At 46.4% G+C, this 15,801-nt stretch overlaps 1 protein-coding gene across 2 annotated transcripts in view; it reads left to right on the forward strand.

Moving 5' to 3' along the window:
• Positions 1 to 1,348: 1,348 nt before the first annotated feature.
• The window catches only part of Kpna4 (karyopherin subunit alpha 4), a 57,021-nt gene continuing 42,568 nt past the window's right edge, over positions 1,349 to 15,801 (forward strand). The window contains exon 1 of one of the 2 annotated variants that reach the window (XM_070022843.1): positions 1,349 to 1,610. In XM_070022843.1, the coding sequence (XP_069878944.1) occupies positions 1,542 to 1,610 (69 nt within the window). In that variant the 5' untranslated portion in view covers positions 1,349 to 1,541. The remainder of the gene's footprint in view (positions 1,611 to 15,801) is intronic. The other variant, XM_070022842.1, reaches the window with a different exon arrangement.

Here is a 15,801-nt window from a genome sequence, read left to right on the forward strand (position 1 = left end):
TAAGGGACAGGGGCAGGGGGCTAGGCCCAGAGTTCAGCTTCGGTACCAGCACACACACACACACACACACACACACTTCCTCCCCCCCACCCCCACCCCGCATGCATACACACACACACATTCTCCCTTAAAAATGTTTAACAGTTGCATCCTAAATCTTGAATTCTGCACATTGTTCTAACAGGAACAAACAAAATCCATCAGAAACAAAACATTAAAACAACACCACCAGAAAAGCCAAGAGCAAAACACCAAGTTCCCGAAAGCATTTTGGATCGGGGTGGATTCCTCCCACCTTTTCCATAATCAAACATCTTCAGCACCCCATATTCCATCTGGCTCTAGTCGCTACTACGCATAACCCCGCACTTTTGAGGTGCTACTGGTTGATATTTAAATGTGTGTGTTTTTTAAAATCACATTTCCTAGTGTGCTCTTTGCGTCCGGTGCCATTTCTGTCTGACCACGGCAGCCCGGGATGTTTTCCTTCTCCAAGTTACAATATTGCAATATCGGGGGGCCACGGTCAGTCCCCGACCTGAACGGGGCAGAACCTTGTGGCGGAGGAGCTCCTTCAACTTCCCGGGACGCGAGGCCTGGGACCTCCCGCGGGGCACTAACCCACAGGCCGACCCTGGCGGCCCAAAGGTCCTCTCCTTCCCCTCCGCCCCGCATTCCCCCGAGCGCTCCTGACCGGGCTTGGCCTGGCGCGGTGGGCCGAAAGGCCCGGGGAAACCGCCACGGGGCAGGAGGCACCGCGCACAGGGGTGTCCCCAACTCCGAACACCTGCCCCGGGCTGCGGGGATCACCAGATCCCTTCCTCCCCCCTCCAGCCCCGGACTGCCGGGATCACCAGATTCCGCCCCCACCCCGCCCGCCCTGCCCCGGGCTACGGGGATCACCGGACCCCGCCACTCCGCTTGGGGCTGCCGGGACCAATGGCGCACAACACGCTCCCGGCCTCCCCTTCTTCCACCGGGCTCGTCTCCACCCCACGGCAACCCGGCGGCGTCCTCCCCTCCGTCCAGGGCTCCGCAGCAGTCCCAACCGACCCAGCCCCAGCGCGCCGTCCCCACCGCGAACCCGCCCAGCCACCCGCTCTTCCCCTTTCCGTCCGCTCTTCCGCCTCCCCGCGCTCTATCGCCGCTTCTGATTGGCCGAGAGCGCCAGAGCCCAGTCGGCCAATGAGCGAGCGGGGCTGGCGGCGATAGGCGTGGCCGCGGCGCCGGGCCTCAGACCGAGGCTGCCTCCCCCTCTCAGCCGGCCGCACATTCCGCCGCCGTTGCCGCCGCCCGGGCCCGCGGTTGTCTTCGCCGGAGCCGCCGCCGCCGCTCTAGTGTTGGGGCTGGGGGCAGTGGGGAGTGGAGGGTAGGCCGCGGCGGAGGCCGGTGAGGGGCGGAAGGAGGCGGCCGGCCGGCCGGCTCCGGCAGCGGCAGCCCCGGCGGCGGCCCGGGTCTTGGGAGTGTCGGTGCGGCGCGGAGGTTGGGGCGGATCCCGCGGGGCCCGGGCGGGGGGGGGAGCAGGAGTCGCCGGCCCGGCCATGGCGGACAACGAGAAATTAGACAACCAACGGCTGAAGAATTTCAAGAACAAAGGCCGCGACTTGGAGGTAAACTCCGGGGGCGCGGAGGGCGGGGGCCGCGAGCGTCGGGCCGGGCGGCGCGGGGGGCCGGGCAGCGCGGGGCCGGCGGCGGCGGCGGTGACGCCTCTCCGGACGCGCCGGGAAGTTTGTGAGGGCCGGGGCCGGCCGCGGCCTCGCCGTGAGCGGGGCGCGGGGCACGGCCGGCGCGGCCTAGGCCTGCCCCGCGGAGCCGGCCCGCCGCGGGTGCGAGCGGCCGGGCGGCGCGGCGGGGAGGCCGGGCGCGGCGGGGCGGAGGCAGCGTGCGTGCGCGGCGGGCGCTGCTCCGGCCGGCCCGGCCCTGGGCCGCCGGCGAGGTTCCGGCTGGGGATCGGGACCGAGGGAAGGGGCCTCCGGGGACCGGCACGGGGGCCGCCAAGTGCGGGCCGGGAACTTCCTTAGCGTGGCCCGAGGCGTCTCCACGGCAAGGCGCGTTTGCTCCTGTGCCTCTCCCGTCTTCTGGATTCCCGCTGTCCTCTGCCTCCCGCCACGTCCAACTGCAGGAGTCAACTTCTCCACGCCGCTGAGAGGCCGTCCCGGAGGTGCTCACGGGGCTTCCCACGGCCCGGTTCACCACGTACGCAGGGCTCACGGGGTGCCATCCTCCAGGCAAAGCGTACCCCCGTTTCAGCTTGGCCACCCGTGCCGAGGAGGACCACGAACTGCATCCTTACACAGAAAGCCAGGGGTACACCAGGCCGTCCACGCGTGCATCCTTTCCCTCCACCTGCCACGTTGCGGGTGGGCTGTGGAACCAACCGCACTATCACGTTTGATTATCTAAAAAGGAAGAGGAAAAAAAAGCTTCATTGTCCCTGATACACAGCTGCTCCTGGGGCGCTCTGTGTACCCGAGGGGTGTGTGTGTGTGTGTGTGTGTGTGTGTGTGTGTGGTGTGAGGGGCGCTCTGTGTACCCGAGGGGTGTGTGTGTGTGTGTGTGTGTGGTGTGAGAGACACCCAGCTCAGGGGTGTGTGTGTGTGTGTGTGTGTGTGTGGTGTGAGAGACACCCAGCTCAGGGTTTGGGTAAAAACACTTCTTTCCTTCAGCATTGAGAATTGAGGCACCTAGTGGTTGCCCTCTACACCCCTCCCCCCCCCCCCCCCCCCCCCCAGTTCTGAGTCAACTTTTTAAAGTTGTGCTTTTATATACTTTTGTGCTTCGGTCTTCTTGGATCTTCAGATTCCTATGGTATGCTTCTGAATTTCAGCATTTGCTTAATGGAGGTGGTGCCTTTAAAAAAAAACAAAAAACTTTTATGAAGCCCTTCGATCTCTTTAAATGCAGTTTGTGCTGTGTTAGTGGTTTTACTTAGCCCAGACTGTGGTGGCCCAGGCTGTGACTGTTAATTCTGAGATTAGCTTAGGGCCAATATGAGATACTGTCCTTTCGATCTATTTTTCTAGTGAAAGAAGTTCAGCATCTTTATTGAAATAATTCCCTGGGTGTAAAAACAAAAAACAGCGGTTTTAATTGTACAATTGGTTGTTTTTAGTAAATTGTGCGCCAGTGTAATGAAATTTTTTTACTACTATGAATATTTGAAATGGGAAAAATCACAAATTTTAAAACTTAAGAATTGATCAAATACCACAAAGTAACAAAATCCAGAAAAAACAATCAAGTGCCTGACAAATTTCTCAAAGGTTTACTGAGATGTAGTTTCCCTCATATGACATGGGTTGTGCAGTGTTATCACCAGTCTTTGAACACCTGCACCATCCACAACTGGAACCCTTATTGATTAGATGTCCCTCCCTGTCAGTGACCCCTAACAGCCACTTCCTGCCTCTTTAATGGGCCTACTCTAGATATTTGAAAGAAATGAAATTGCATAATTGTTGATCTTTTGTAACTGGCTTCTTTCAAGATAATTCATGTTGTAACAAGAATGTATCCTTTGGGCTAAGTACATTGTGCTTATCCATTCATCCTTCCGTCGACATTGTCAATACTATTTTAGCTACTGTATATAATGCTGTTATGAACATTCATGTACACATTTATGTGCAATTGTATGTTGCATTTCTTTTGGTCTTAAACCTGAGAGTAGACTTGCTGGGCATTTACTTAGTCTCACCCTGTTTGCTTGAAAGTGAAAATCCTCCTGTTAGCCTCCCAAGTGCTGGAATTAAATCTATGTGCCACCATGCCTGGCCTACCAGATTATTTTCTAGTTACCATTAAAAAAAAAAAATCAGTGCTGGTGGATCAAGCTTGTACTCCTAGCCTACTCAGGTGGCTGAGATCTGAGGATTGTAGTTCAAAGCCAGACAGAGCAGGAAACTCCATGAGACTCTTATCTCCAATAAACTACTCAAAAAAACCAGAAGTAGCACTGTGCATCTAGTGGTAGAGTGCTCACCTTGAGCAAAAAAAGCTCAGTAACAGCAACTAGGCCTAGATTTCAAGCCCCAGAACCTGGAGGAAAAAAAAAGTATCTTTTTCCTGTTTATTTCTTGCCACTATGGTGAGACTGAGATTAAATCATTATGTAATTTAAAAATAAATATAACTGCATATTAGACAAGCATCCTTTAATTTCCAATATCAGTATATATTAGAAATAGTATTTTAACTTTACCATATGAAGAAATTATTCTAATGTAAAGTCATACATTCTCCTTACTGTGACATGCACCACTCACATATATGGAGCTTGGATGTTAGAACATTTGCCTAGCATGCAGGAGGCCCTGGGTTCAAACACACACACACAAGCAACCATGCATGCACATAGACACATGGCTTCTGAAAAAAAAAATCACGTAATTGTTATGAGATACAAACATCCTTTATTGTCTTTAGAGCACATTATAATGGTCTGTTGTATGTATTTCTTCTATACATGGTCTCTATTTCTTAAAACACCATTTTCTCCCTCTTCAGTTATACTTACTATATTTGTATGTAGAATACAACAAATTATAAGAAAATACTACATTTTGATTTAGGTCTCATGATATTTGTTTCATTGGGAAGTCTTTGAAAAGAAGTATGGCCTAGTGTAGTACAATGAATTTTAAACCATTGTATCCAAAATGTCATTGTGGCTTGGGGGTGGGGGGGCATGAAGGTAGGGGTTTGTATTTTATAGCATCCCTCTGTTAGACTGGCTGAGTTTCAAGTAATTAATAGTCACATGTGCCTAGTGGCCACTTTATTGTATAGAAATCTACAAATGTTAGCATAGCTAGGTAATTGTTAGCATCTTTTGTTTGATCTAATGATAGTTTGACTAGAAAAGATGAAGAGTACAAAGTTGGAGAATGTAGTTAAATCTGGTTTCTAACTTTGTGTATAACCTTGGAGGAAAAAAATGAAGTCTTTGGGTTCTTTCATCTGTAAACCTAGAAGGGCTTGGAATCTGTTTCTTGAATAGTGTAAAGGTAATATGTTAATAGAGCCTGGCAAGTCTCTGAGCATTTTATCTTTAACTTTTCTTTTGGGCCTCTAGAATAAGAAGATACAGTGCAATTGATTCTCTTATTCCCTTATTTGCAGTAGGCTGTTCTCTGTTGTACATCTTAGGTTACAGTGTACTTTTAATTTACACTGAATAATGGGGAATGTTTTTTTTGGGGGGTGGGGCCTGAACTCTGGGCCTGGGCCCTGTCCCTCAGCTCTTCATCTCAAGGCTAGCGCTCTACCACTTGAGCCACAGTGCCACTTCTGGCTTCTTTATTTTTGCTTATGTAGTGCTGAGGAATCAAACCCAGGGCCTCGTGCATGCGAGGCAAGCGCTCTACCACTGAGCCACCTTCCCAGCCCTGCTTTTTTAAAATATAGAAACATACTGTTGCACATTAAAGAGCAGAGCATTAGTGACCTTTCTGAAGTTAACAATATCTCATTGTTGAGGTTGAGAGTGATTTATAGCTGTCAATCTGTTATTTCTTAGTACTTTTGTGTGTGTGTGTGTGTGTGTGTGCGCGCGCGCGCGCGTGCGTGCGCACGCTTGTGCGCACGCTGTGCATGTGCTATTACTGGGCTTGAATTCAGGGCCTCTCACTTTCCCTTAATTTTTTTATTCAACGCTGGCTGGTGCTGTACCATTTGAGCCATACCTCCACTTCCAGTTTTTTGTTGGTGAATTTGGAGGTAAGATAATTGGACTTCTCTACACAAGTTGACTTCAAGTCTGGATTCTCATAGCAGGCTTCTGAGTAGCTAGGATTATAGATGTAAGCCACCAGCTCCTGGCTTAGTGACCGGTATACTCTGTGTGTGTGCGCGTGCGTGCGTGCGTGCGTGCACGCACACTCGTGCACATTCTGGTAATTGGGCTTGAGCTCAGAGCCTGGGTGCTGTTCCTAAGGTTTTACCTTAATGCTGGCACTGTACCACTTGGAGCCACTGTGACATTTCTGGCTTTTTGGTAGTTAATTGGAGATAAGAGTTTCCCAGACTGTACTGCCTGGGCCAGCTTTGAACTGTGATCCTCAGATCTTAGCCTTCTGAATAGTTAGGATTACAAGTGTGAGCCACCAATGCTTAGCTGCATAGTTTTTTTTTTTTATATATAAGTTATGTGAGCCAGGCACTGAAAATTGGAAGTGGTACTGTGGTTCAAACTGGTAGAGAGCACTAACCTTGAGCAAGACTGGGTCTGGGACAGTGCCCAGGCCTTGAGTTCAAGCCCCACAAATGACCCAGCCCCCCCCCCTCCAAAAATGAGTGCTCTGGTTGAAGTAGAATGGAAGATACATTTTTTAGATATTAAAATGCTACATAACCAGAAGATTGCAATTGTCCACACAATAAAGGATATGAAGTCAGCTTGAACTTTAAAAAAGTTGTTTGGCTATCACGAGTTTAATAATACTGTCTATTTTGTTGTTTGGAAATAGCCTTGGTGAATTGTTGGAGTATGCAGAATCAAGAGCATTGTTAAGCTGTTAAGTCTTGTTAACTTTTAGAGACTGACCTCTCTCATCACAAATCTTGGAGCATACTTAGTATACTTAAAATAACTGCTGTCTACTTTTCATGTAATAGTTCAACCATGTGACAATACGAAATATCCAATAGAAATACAGTTGGAAATTTAAATTATTTTTATGTTTTCTGCTAGGTTTCTAGGTTTCATAAAGGAACCCATTTCAGGGTTGTTTCATTGATCTTTTTTTTAAGAGATAATCAGTTTATTGTTTTTCATGGGTACATATGTGGAATGAATATACAAGATTGGGTAGAATTAGAGGAATGATTTAGGTTTGAAGGAATTAAACTGCTTTAAAAAGCAATGTTAGTTGTTTTTCCCCTTTAGTGTATAGAAGCCTTGTACAGGCTAACACAACTTTTTTAAAATTTAATAGAACAATTTTTTAATTTTTTTTATTGTGAAAGTATCATACAGAGGGTTGCAATTACATGGGCAAGGTAATGAGTGCATTTCTTATCAAGCATTGTTGCCTGCTCCTTTGTTTTCCCTTCCCAACCCTTCCCATCTACCCCCCTCCCCGCTAATACAACTATACAACTTTTAAACATTGATCCTTAATAACTGATAGTGATTATAGGTCCTTCTTGAGACCTTTATTGATGAATTGAATGAGTCATCAAAGTTTTTGATAGTCCCTGGTTATGTTTCAAGCAGAGAGAAGTGTATGATCAAAAGGGACTTTTTTTTTTTTAATTCAAGGCCTGGGCACTGTCCCTGAGCTTCTTTTGCTCAAGGCTAGCACTCTACCACTTGGGCCACAGTGCCACTTCTGGCTTTTTCTGTTTATGTAGTATTGAGCAATTGAACCCAGGGCTCCATGCATGGTAGGCAAGCACTCTAGCTCTAAGCCACATTCCCAGCCCCAAAAGAAACTTTTTGAACTATGTATTCTTTTAGCTATAATATCGGTTTCTCTCAACCCTATTAAATAGGAGTTAATTCATCTTAAAGAAGAAACTTATGCTTCTGACATAAACAGCTAACATTCAAAGAAATGATTTTAGCCCAGTGTGTCAATGTGAAGTCTGTACTTTCCATACCACACTATATTACTTTATCTTCTCTTGGTCTTAATGCAGAGTTCACATTTTATTAAAAGGTTTTGTATGAAAGCACTAGTATCAAATCTCTGAAGTATAATAGTACTAGGTGTTTCTTTTGTTCCCCCAGAGAGATTTTGGGGATTGTATATCATTTGTGAACTTTAAACACTAGAGAACACAATCTGTTTTGTATGTTTTCACTGTAGGTTTGATAAAAAACAAAAACTCAGGGCGACTCCATTATTTGTAGTTAATACAACAGTCTTCAGATTGACACCTACTAAACAAGGACAACATGTGCTTGGTGCACAAGTCTCATTTAAGATCCTCAGAGTTTCAATTATGGCTTTTCTTGGGGGGGACAGGTCAGCTTCAGGCCCTAATTCCTATTGGCACTTGGAATACATCAGCCCTTTTTGCCTTGGGTATTTTTTACAGGTTCTCCATGTTTTTTGCCCTCTGTAGGCCTCAAACCTCAAGCCTCATATTTATGACTCCTAATAATTGGGACCTCAGATACATGACACCAGCTTTTTGTTTTAAGATGGAGATCTCATTTTGGGGTGAGTGTGGGGCTCTTCTCAAACTTGATCCTCCTGATCTCTTCTTCCAGAGTAGCTTTATAGGCATGTGCATGGCATGAGGTTTTTTTTGTTTTTTTTTGTCGGTTGTGGGGATTGAACTCTGGGCCTAGGCGCTGTCCCTGAGATCTTTAGATCAAGGCAAGCCCTCACCATTTAAGCCACAGTGCTACTTCCAGTTTTCTGGTAGTTAATAAAAGTTGGCTGTCTTTGAACCTTGATCCTCAGAAAACTCAGCCTCCGGGAGTAGCTAGGATTATAGGCATGAGCCACCATCGCCTGGCATATGATTATTTCTTAATTACAGAATAAAACAAGCCACATCGGTAAACCTTTCTTACACTGTTAAAATCTATTGGTCCATAGGTGTTGGTCTGACTTGTACTTCAGATGTATCTTTTACTCATGCCTAATTTTGTGACATATTTTTAAAAAAACAAAAAACCATATCCCTGAGCAACAACAGAAAAAAACTTGTTATGCAGATTTTCTAAATGCTGATGTGAAAAAAAATGCAGTTATTGTCAGCACACAGTTAAATAACTCTAGTATCAGAAACCTCAGTGATGGATACAAATTTTCTAAAATTCTAATTTTCATGTAAAACCCCAAGTAACCCTATTAGCAGTAAATATTGAAATGCATTCCTGTCTTTGTTCATTTCTGTAAAACATCTGCCAGATACTGAATCTGAATAACCATAATTCCTTTGTCATTCTTTCAAGTAAAACAATGTTCCCTAACAAAAGTCACTAGTTAAATTCACAAGTCAGTTGCACAAGTACTTTTTCTTTGAGATAGTTGAAACTGGAGAAGTTGGTCTGCTGTAGAAGTGATTCATGTATAATCCCTGTTTTTATCACACAATTAGAAAAGGTTTCTTGTCTTCATTTCTTCTTGGGCACTAGAAATATGTCCCCCTTGGTGTAAGTGTAAACTTTACCACATGGACACTCATATGTACATATGCCACATACATGTATTCGTGTCTAATTTGCCCTTGTGGGCTCTTTGAAATGGTCTCAGGACTGCCCATATGGGCCTGTGGACTAATCACTTCTATTACAAATGACTATTACTTTTTTTTAATACAAGTTCTTGTGGGGCTTGAACTCTGGGCTCTTCAGCTCAAGGCAAGCACTCCAGCACTTGAGCCACAGTGCCACTTCAGTTTTCTTGTGCTTAATTGTAGATAAGAGTCTCACTGACTTTCTCACCCAGGCTGGCTCTGAACCTCAATCTTCAAATCTCAGCTTCCTGAGTAGCTAGGATTACAGTCATGAACCATGGTGCCCGGCATTACTACAAGTTCTTTAAAGGACTTTATAATAGGGATGAAAAGAATTTGGACTGCCAGGTTTTTGTGGCTCAGGCCTGCAATTGTGGCTACTCAGGAGGCTGAGATTTAAGGATTGTGGTTCAAAGCCAGCCCAGGCAGAAAAGTCTGTGAGATTTATCTCCAGTTAACCACCAAAAAGCAGGAGATAGGACTGTAGATCAAGTGGAAAAGTGCCTTCCTTTAGCAAAAAAAAAAAAAACACTGGATACTGCCCAGGCCCTGAGTTCAAACGACAGGACTGGTGCAAAAAGAAAACAATTTTTTTCAAATAATTGTTAATTCTTTGTTCTTTGGTAGATAGGTATGAAATCCAAGTATTTTCTGGTTCCCTTCAGAATAATGACTTTTAAGAATACTGTGATCTTTTCAATAGTCTTAATGTTGAAGGCTGATAACTTGTATCAGAAATCACTGGTTTTTTAGATTATGTAGTTATGTTTCAGGGAACAGAAACCCATCTTGTCAGTTTAAGCATAAACTCGTAACAGATAAAGTATTAGTGTCCAAGCTTTGATTGGTCAAAACAAAATCAGAGATTAATCACAGACAGTGATGTTGCTTTATGATTGGCCAGTATCAGGTCACATACATGTCAAGTCTTCTGTGTTTTAGACTCTCCATTTAAACTAGTATTGCCATGTAAGCAACTAGTTTAACTATGTAAGCATGCAAAAACTAGCGGAAGCATGCAAAAAAAAGGAGAAAAAAAACGATCAAAGACACATCTGTTTCTTCTCCACATATAGATGGTTGGTTCCCTATTTTCCCTTTGAGGGTGATGTGATACATTCATTACATTTCAAGTATATGTATAAAATTGAGTTCCCAGTTGATTAACAGTTTTATCAAACATCCCAATTCCATTTTATTTTCCTGCTTTAAAACAGCATTATCTTCAGTAATGGAAAGTTTAAGACCAATAAGCAAAATAAGAAAGATATGATCAACATCCTTTAGAGAAATGTAGACCCAAACCATGAGATAGCCCTGTCGTGCTCTCCCAGGATGGTGGTGAAGATTGGCAGTACCCAGTATTTGTGTGGCAAAAGTGGACCCTCACACATGGCAGAGGGGAATGCAAAGCGGGGCACGTAGTCAGCCCTGGGCTGGGCATAGCTCAGTGATAGAACATTGCCAAGTAGGAATGAGTGCTGGGTTCAATCTAGTGCAGCTGGCAGTGATTGAAAATATGAAATAGTTAACATGTACTCAGCAGTTGCACTCCGACATGTTAACCCAGGGGAATTACAAACCTTTCTCTGCATGAAAATGCATGTACAAAGCACATGATAGTACAGACTAGAAAATAACCCAAAACATCCATAAACTGATGAATGCATGATCAAAACGTGCTGTCTATCCAATGGAATATTATTTTCTTATAAAAAGGAATGAAGTACTGATAAAAGCAACAGAATAGAAGATGTACCTTGAAAATAAGCTGCCTTTAAGAAACCAATTGCAAAAGATTATGGAATGGAATGTAAAAACTCCCCAAAATAAAGACATCTTACGATTTTCCCTAAATTTTAGGTGTTTAAGTGTCGCTACCGCCTCGGCCGGTAATGACGACGCGACACCGGACTCTTCTCTCCGCAGTTTATTCAGGACCTTTTAGTAATCTTCTGACCCCAACCCCGGGGAGAATTCCCCACAGCCTTAAATACCCGCTGGGTAGCCAACCCTGATACGCCACGTGGGAACCGCCAATAGGTTCAGGTGCACAGAAGCAAGCCAGATTCTTCGCCTTAGCCATATCAGGAGTTGTTTACCACAGAGAGCACTCGCCATCGGGAAGGCGGAGGGCGGAAGCCGGCGCCATCTTCCAGGTGCGGCCTCTCGCAGCTCTCTACAGTTCCCCCTTTTTTGTTTAAAGAACACAGATGAGAACAGAGGTCTGATCCCTGTTGTGCAATTGCAAGGACTGCATACAAGCCTTCTCCCAGAGGGTACCTTCTCTAGGGATGACTCAGCCTGTCCATTGATTCGTTTTTCACAAGGACGGGAAAAGGCGAATCGAACCCGTGTGCAATCAAACATGCTCTCCTCGAGGGCAAAACTCATGCCTCTCGACTGCAGTACTTTGGCTTTGCAATCTGTGCTCATTGTTTTAGGGTGGCAAGCCACGCTTAGGGGGACTGACCTGCTCCAATGACTGTAAAGGCTTGGATAACCATGGCTGCACTGCGACGCTGAGAACCTCTAATTTGGCAAATGCACCACAGACATACCAAGGAGGCTAACACCAGGAGGCCTGTCAGGGCTCCCAAACCCGCCCCCTCCTTGAGATGATTCATAGCAGCGGAGATCCATGAAGATAACCCCTCCGCCAATCCGGCATCCACTCGGGTCGAGTTCACCACGACGATGGCAATCCTGAGCTGTTCCATCAGGCTGTCGAACTCCCCAGTTCAATTACCTAAAAGATAACTAGACAACTGTTTAGACAAATTTGCAGCGTTTTTTAAATAGGTTTTTTCCTGGGCCTGAACTCTGGGCCTGGGCGCTGTCCCTCAGCTCTTCAGCTCAAGGCCAGCGCTCTACCACTTGAGTCACAGCGTCACTTCTGGCTTTTTTCATTTTGCTTATGTGGTGCTGAGGAATCGAACCCAGGGCCTCAGGCATGCAAGGCAAGCACTCTACCACTGAGCCATCTTCCCAGCCCCTCATTCTTCTGGGTTAATTGCACCACAGCAGCAGCTAATCCAGCATTAGTTAGTGGTCCGCCCAGCTCTCTGCAAACTTTCATCCATGCTTCTAGTCCCCTATTCTTATATGAGGTTATGGCGGCTCTGCATTCCTTAGTACACTGCTCGTAAACAAGCTGTTTAATTAATGGCATGGCTGCGTCTGGGTCACCAAAAATTCTGCCAGCGGCCTCAACCATACGAGCAACAAAGTCCGAAAACGGCTCCATAGAGCCCTGCAGGATTTTGGTGAGATTGCCACTCACCTCGCCTTTATTTGGTAAGGCCTTCCATGCCTTTATGCCAATTTTATTGATTTGTTCATAAACTTGAACCGGGTAGCCTATCTGCTGATTGGCGAATCTCCCCTGTCCAAGCAGCATATCTCTGTCCCAAGCTGGGTTTCCCCCAGCCTGATTGGCCGCAGCCTCTTCACTAGCAAATTCAATCAAAAAGGCCTTCCAATCTAAATACTGACCTGGGCTCAAACAAGCTCGTGCGAGCCCACTCCAATCACCGGGTGTCATGCAGTGTCTGTTTAGGGCCTCCACCTGGGCTACAGTAAAGGAGGCCGTGATTCCGTATGTCCGCACAGATTCAGCTAAAGATTTTATCACCTTAAAATCTAAGGGTTCATGATACCGCTGTCCCTGTGGATCCTGAAATATTGGACAGGCTAGATGTAACTCGGTTCTGACCACTTTCCACACTCCTGGGCTGAAAGAACAGCCGGGGCTGCCACTTCCAGGGTCCTCCGCATAGAGCGGAGGGGCCGAAGGTGTGGGGCGGTGCACGGAGGGCGTGCATTCGTCTTTATCTGGGTCCTCTCTCTCCTTCCATTTCCTCCTCTTTCTTATCTTTGTTTTTTCTATTTGTTCTATGATTGATTGTAATTCCTCTGAGTCTGTAGACTCAGAGGTCTCTAGTTCGGCAAAATCAGGGCATGACCCCCCCCTGCTCTCCTCCTTTTCGCTGTCTGCCCTTTCTGATCTTTCTTCCTGCAGCATTTCTAAGGCGGCCTGACCATTCTCTACCGCCTCACTGCAACGCTGGTCCTCGAGACAGCCTCTTATCAGTTTCCATATTGGTCTCACTCCACTCTTAAGCGTTCCTTGTTCAGAGGCAAAATCTAGGTCCCTCCCTAGTTTCTCCCAAGAGGCCACCGTGAGGCTTCCAGAGACAGCGAACCATGGGGCAACGGTGTCACATTCATTCAAAAATCTCTCTAAAGTACTCTTTTTTATTTTTAACTTTTTTGAGTGCAGTAGCTCATTGAGAGCCAAAAAAATTGGGTGCGAAAAAGAAGCGCCCATGTTTCAAACATTTAAAGCTGGTAAACAAGCTTTTACTTTCACTTTTGGCTACTCTACTGACTAGCCCCGGGTTCTCACTCTCTCTTTATCTACCGAGAAGAGCAAAAATCCCCCCGCTCTTGTGGCGGATTCCCCTTTTACTTGGGAACTTACTCCCCGCTCTTGTGGCGGATTCCCCTTTTACCTGGGGACTTATCCCCGCTCTTGTGGCGGATTCCCCTTTTACCTGGGGACTTATCCCCGCTCTTGTGGCGGATTCCCCTTTTACCTGGGGACTTATCCCCGCTCTTGTGGCGGATTCCCCTTTTACCTGGGGACTTATCCCCGCTCTTGTGGCGGATTCCCCTTTTACCTGGGAACTTACCGGTGCACCACCCTGACCACAGAGAGTTCTGAGTCCTCGTTGGGGTTGTGGCTGAGTTCCCCGTACGGGCCACCACGTGTCGCTACCGCCTCGGCCGGTAATGACGACGCGACACCGGACTCTTCTCTCCGCAGTTTATTCAGGACCTTTTAGTAATCTTCTGACCCCAACCCCGGGGAGAATTCCCCACAGCCTTAAATACCCGCTGGGTAGCCAACCCTGATACGCCACGTGGGAACCGCCAATAGGTTCAGGTGCACAGAAGCAAGCCAGATTCTTCGCCTTAGCCATATCAGGAGTTGTTTACCACAGAGAGCACTCGCCATCGGGAAGGCGGAGGGCGGAAGCCGGCGCCATCTTCCAGGTGCGGCCTCTCGCAGCTCTCTACATTTAAGAGTTGTATTTCTGACCACATACACATTTCCTAATGTCATAATATTAAGCCCCAAAGTAAGCAGTCAGTTCTTTCGTGGCGAACAGCTGACTGTTCTCAAATGAGTTTCTGATGCAGAGATAGCATCAAATCACAGGTTGAAAGCTCAGGTCTGCAGGACTGCCTGCCCCTCCCTTTCAGATGGTAGGAGCCAGCACAGGTTGTGGCCTGTACATCTGATGGACTAGCTATAAGTCAGGATTGCTATGCTTCTTCCCTTGGTTCAGTTTACTTGAAGGTTTATGGGGATGCAGATAATGTGGAAATGGGGTGTGGATCTCGCCCAGTATGCCACCCTCTAGGTACCAACACATTTTGCTCCATTTGTTTGGGGAACATCTAGCCTGCCTATGTATGTCCAAATGGCCTTGGTAGAGAAAAGGTTCCCATCCATAACTGTTAGCTGAAATACCAAACAAGTTTTGTTTTTTTTATTGTTTTGGAAGCTCTGTCTCATAGGTTTATGATAATTGGCTATTGGTAAAGATTATCACTTTAACCTTCTACCTGTTTCTTCTGGCTGGCTGGTTGGGGAAGCTGAAAAGTCCCAGCCCCCTAATTATGCCCTCTGCTCTTTTGTGATCCACCCATACTCAACCCCTAGCTGCTACATCAGCATGCTGAAGACAGTTGTTTAGTTTTTCTTTTTGAGACAGTATCATATATAGAGAACAGGCTGGGCTTGAACCTTTCGTTCTCTTGCCTATGACTTCTCTTGAGTGCTGGGATTATAAACACATGCCACCAGGTGCCCAGTTCCCAACAGTGCTCTTAATTAAATTCCAAGATTTTTAGGAGCTGTACATCAGTGGACGAGATATATTTGATAATATTGCATTATTGACTGGGTAGGAAAATCTGTAAGGACAGAAAGTAATCAGTGGTTGGGACAAAAAGGAAATGGACAATGAATGCTTTTAGGTATGGGGTTGTTTTTGTAGGGACGACAGTCACTTGGAGTTAAGTAGTGGCGATCAGTGTATAACTTTGTAAGTATACTAAGAAACACTACTCTGTACGCTATAAGTGTACCATAAGGTATGTAAATTGTGTTTAAATAATGCTATTCTGGGAAGTGGCGCTGTGGCTCAAGTGGTAGAGTGCTTGCCTTGAGCTGAAGAGCTGAGGGACAGCGCCCAGGCCCACAGTTCAAAACCCATGACCAACAAAAAATAAAAATGCTATTATGTATGGTAATAACAAAGAAAGTTCAAGAGAAATTAGGGCTATAACAATTTTTTTTTTTTTTTTTGGGTCCGGTCGTGGGGCCTGAACTCTGGGCCTGGGCGCTGTCCTTCAGCTCTTCAGCTCAAGGCTAGCACTCTACCACTTGAGCCACAGCGCCACTTCCGGCTTTTTTCTTTTTGCTTATGTGGGGCTGAGGAATCGAACCCAGAGCCTCGAGCATGCAAGGCAAGCGCTCTACCACTGAGCCACCTTCCTAGCCCCGGCTATAACAATTTTATACTACTGTGGGGT

The sequence above is a fragment of the Dipodomys merriami genome, unplaced genomic scaffold (assembly GCF_024711535.1).
Source record: "Dipodomys merriami isolate MVZ:Mamm:240054 unplaced genomic scaffold, mDipMer1.0.p SCAF_154, whole genome shotgun sequence".
NCBI lineage: Eukaryota > Metazoa > Chordata > Mammalia > Rodentia > Heteromyidae > Dipodomys > Dipodomys merriami.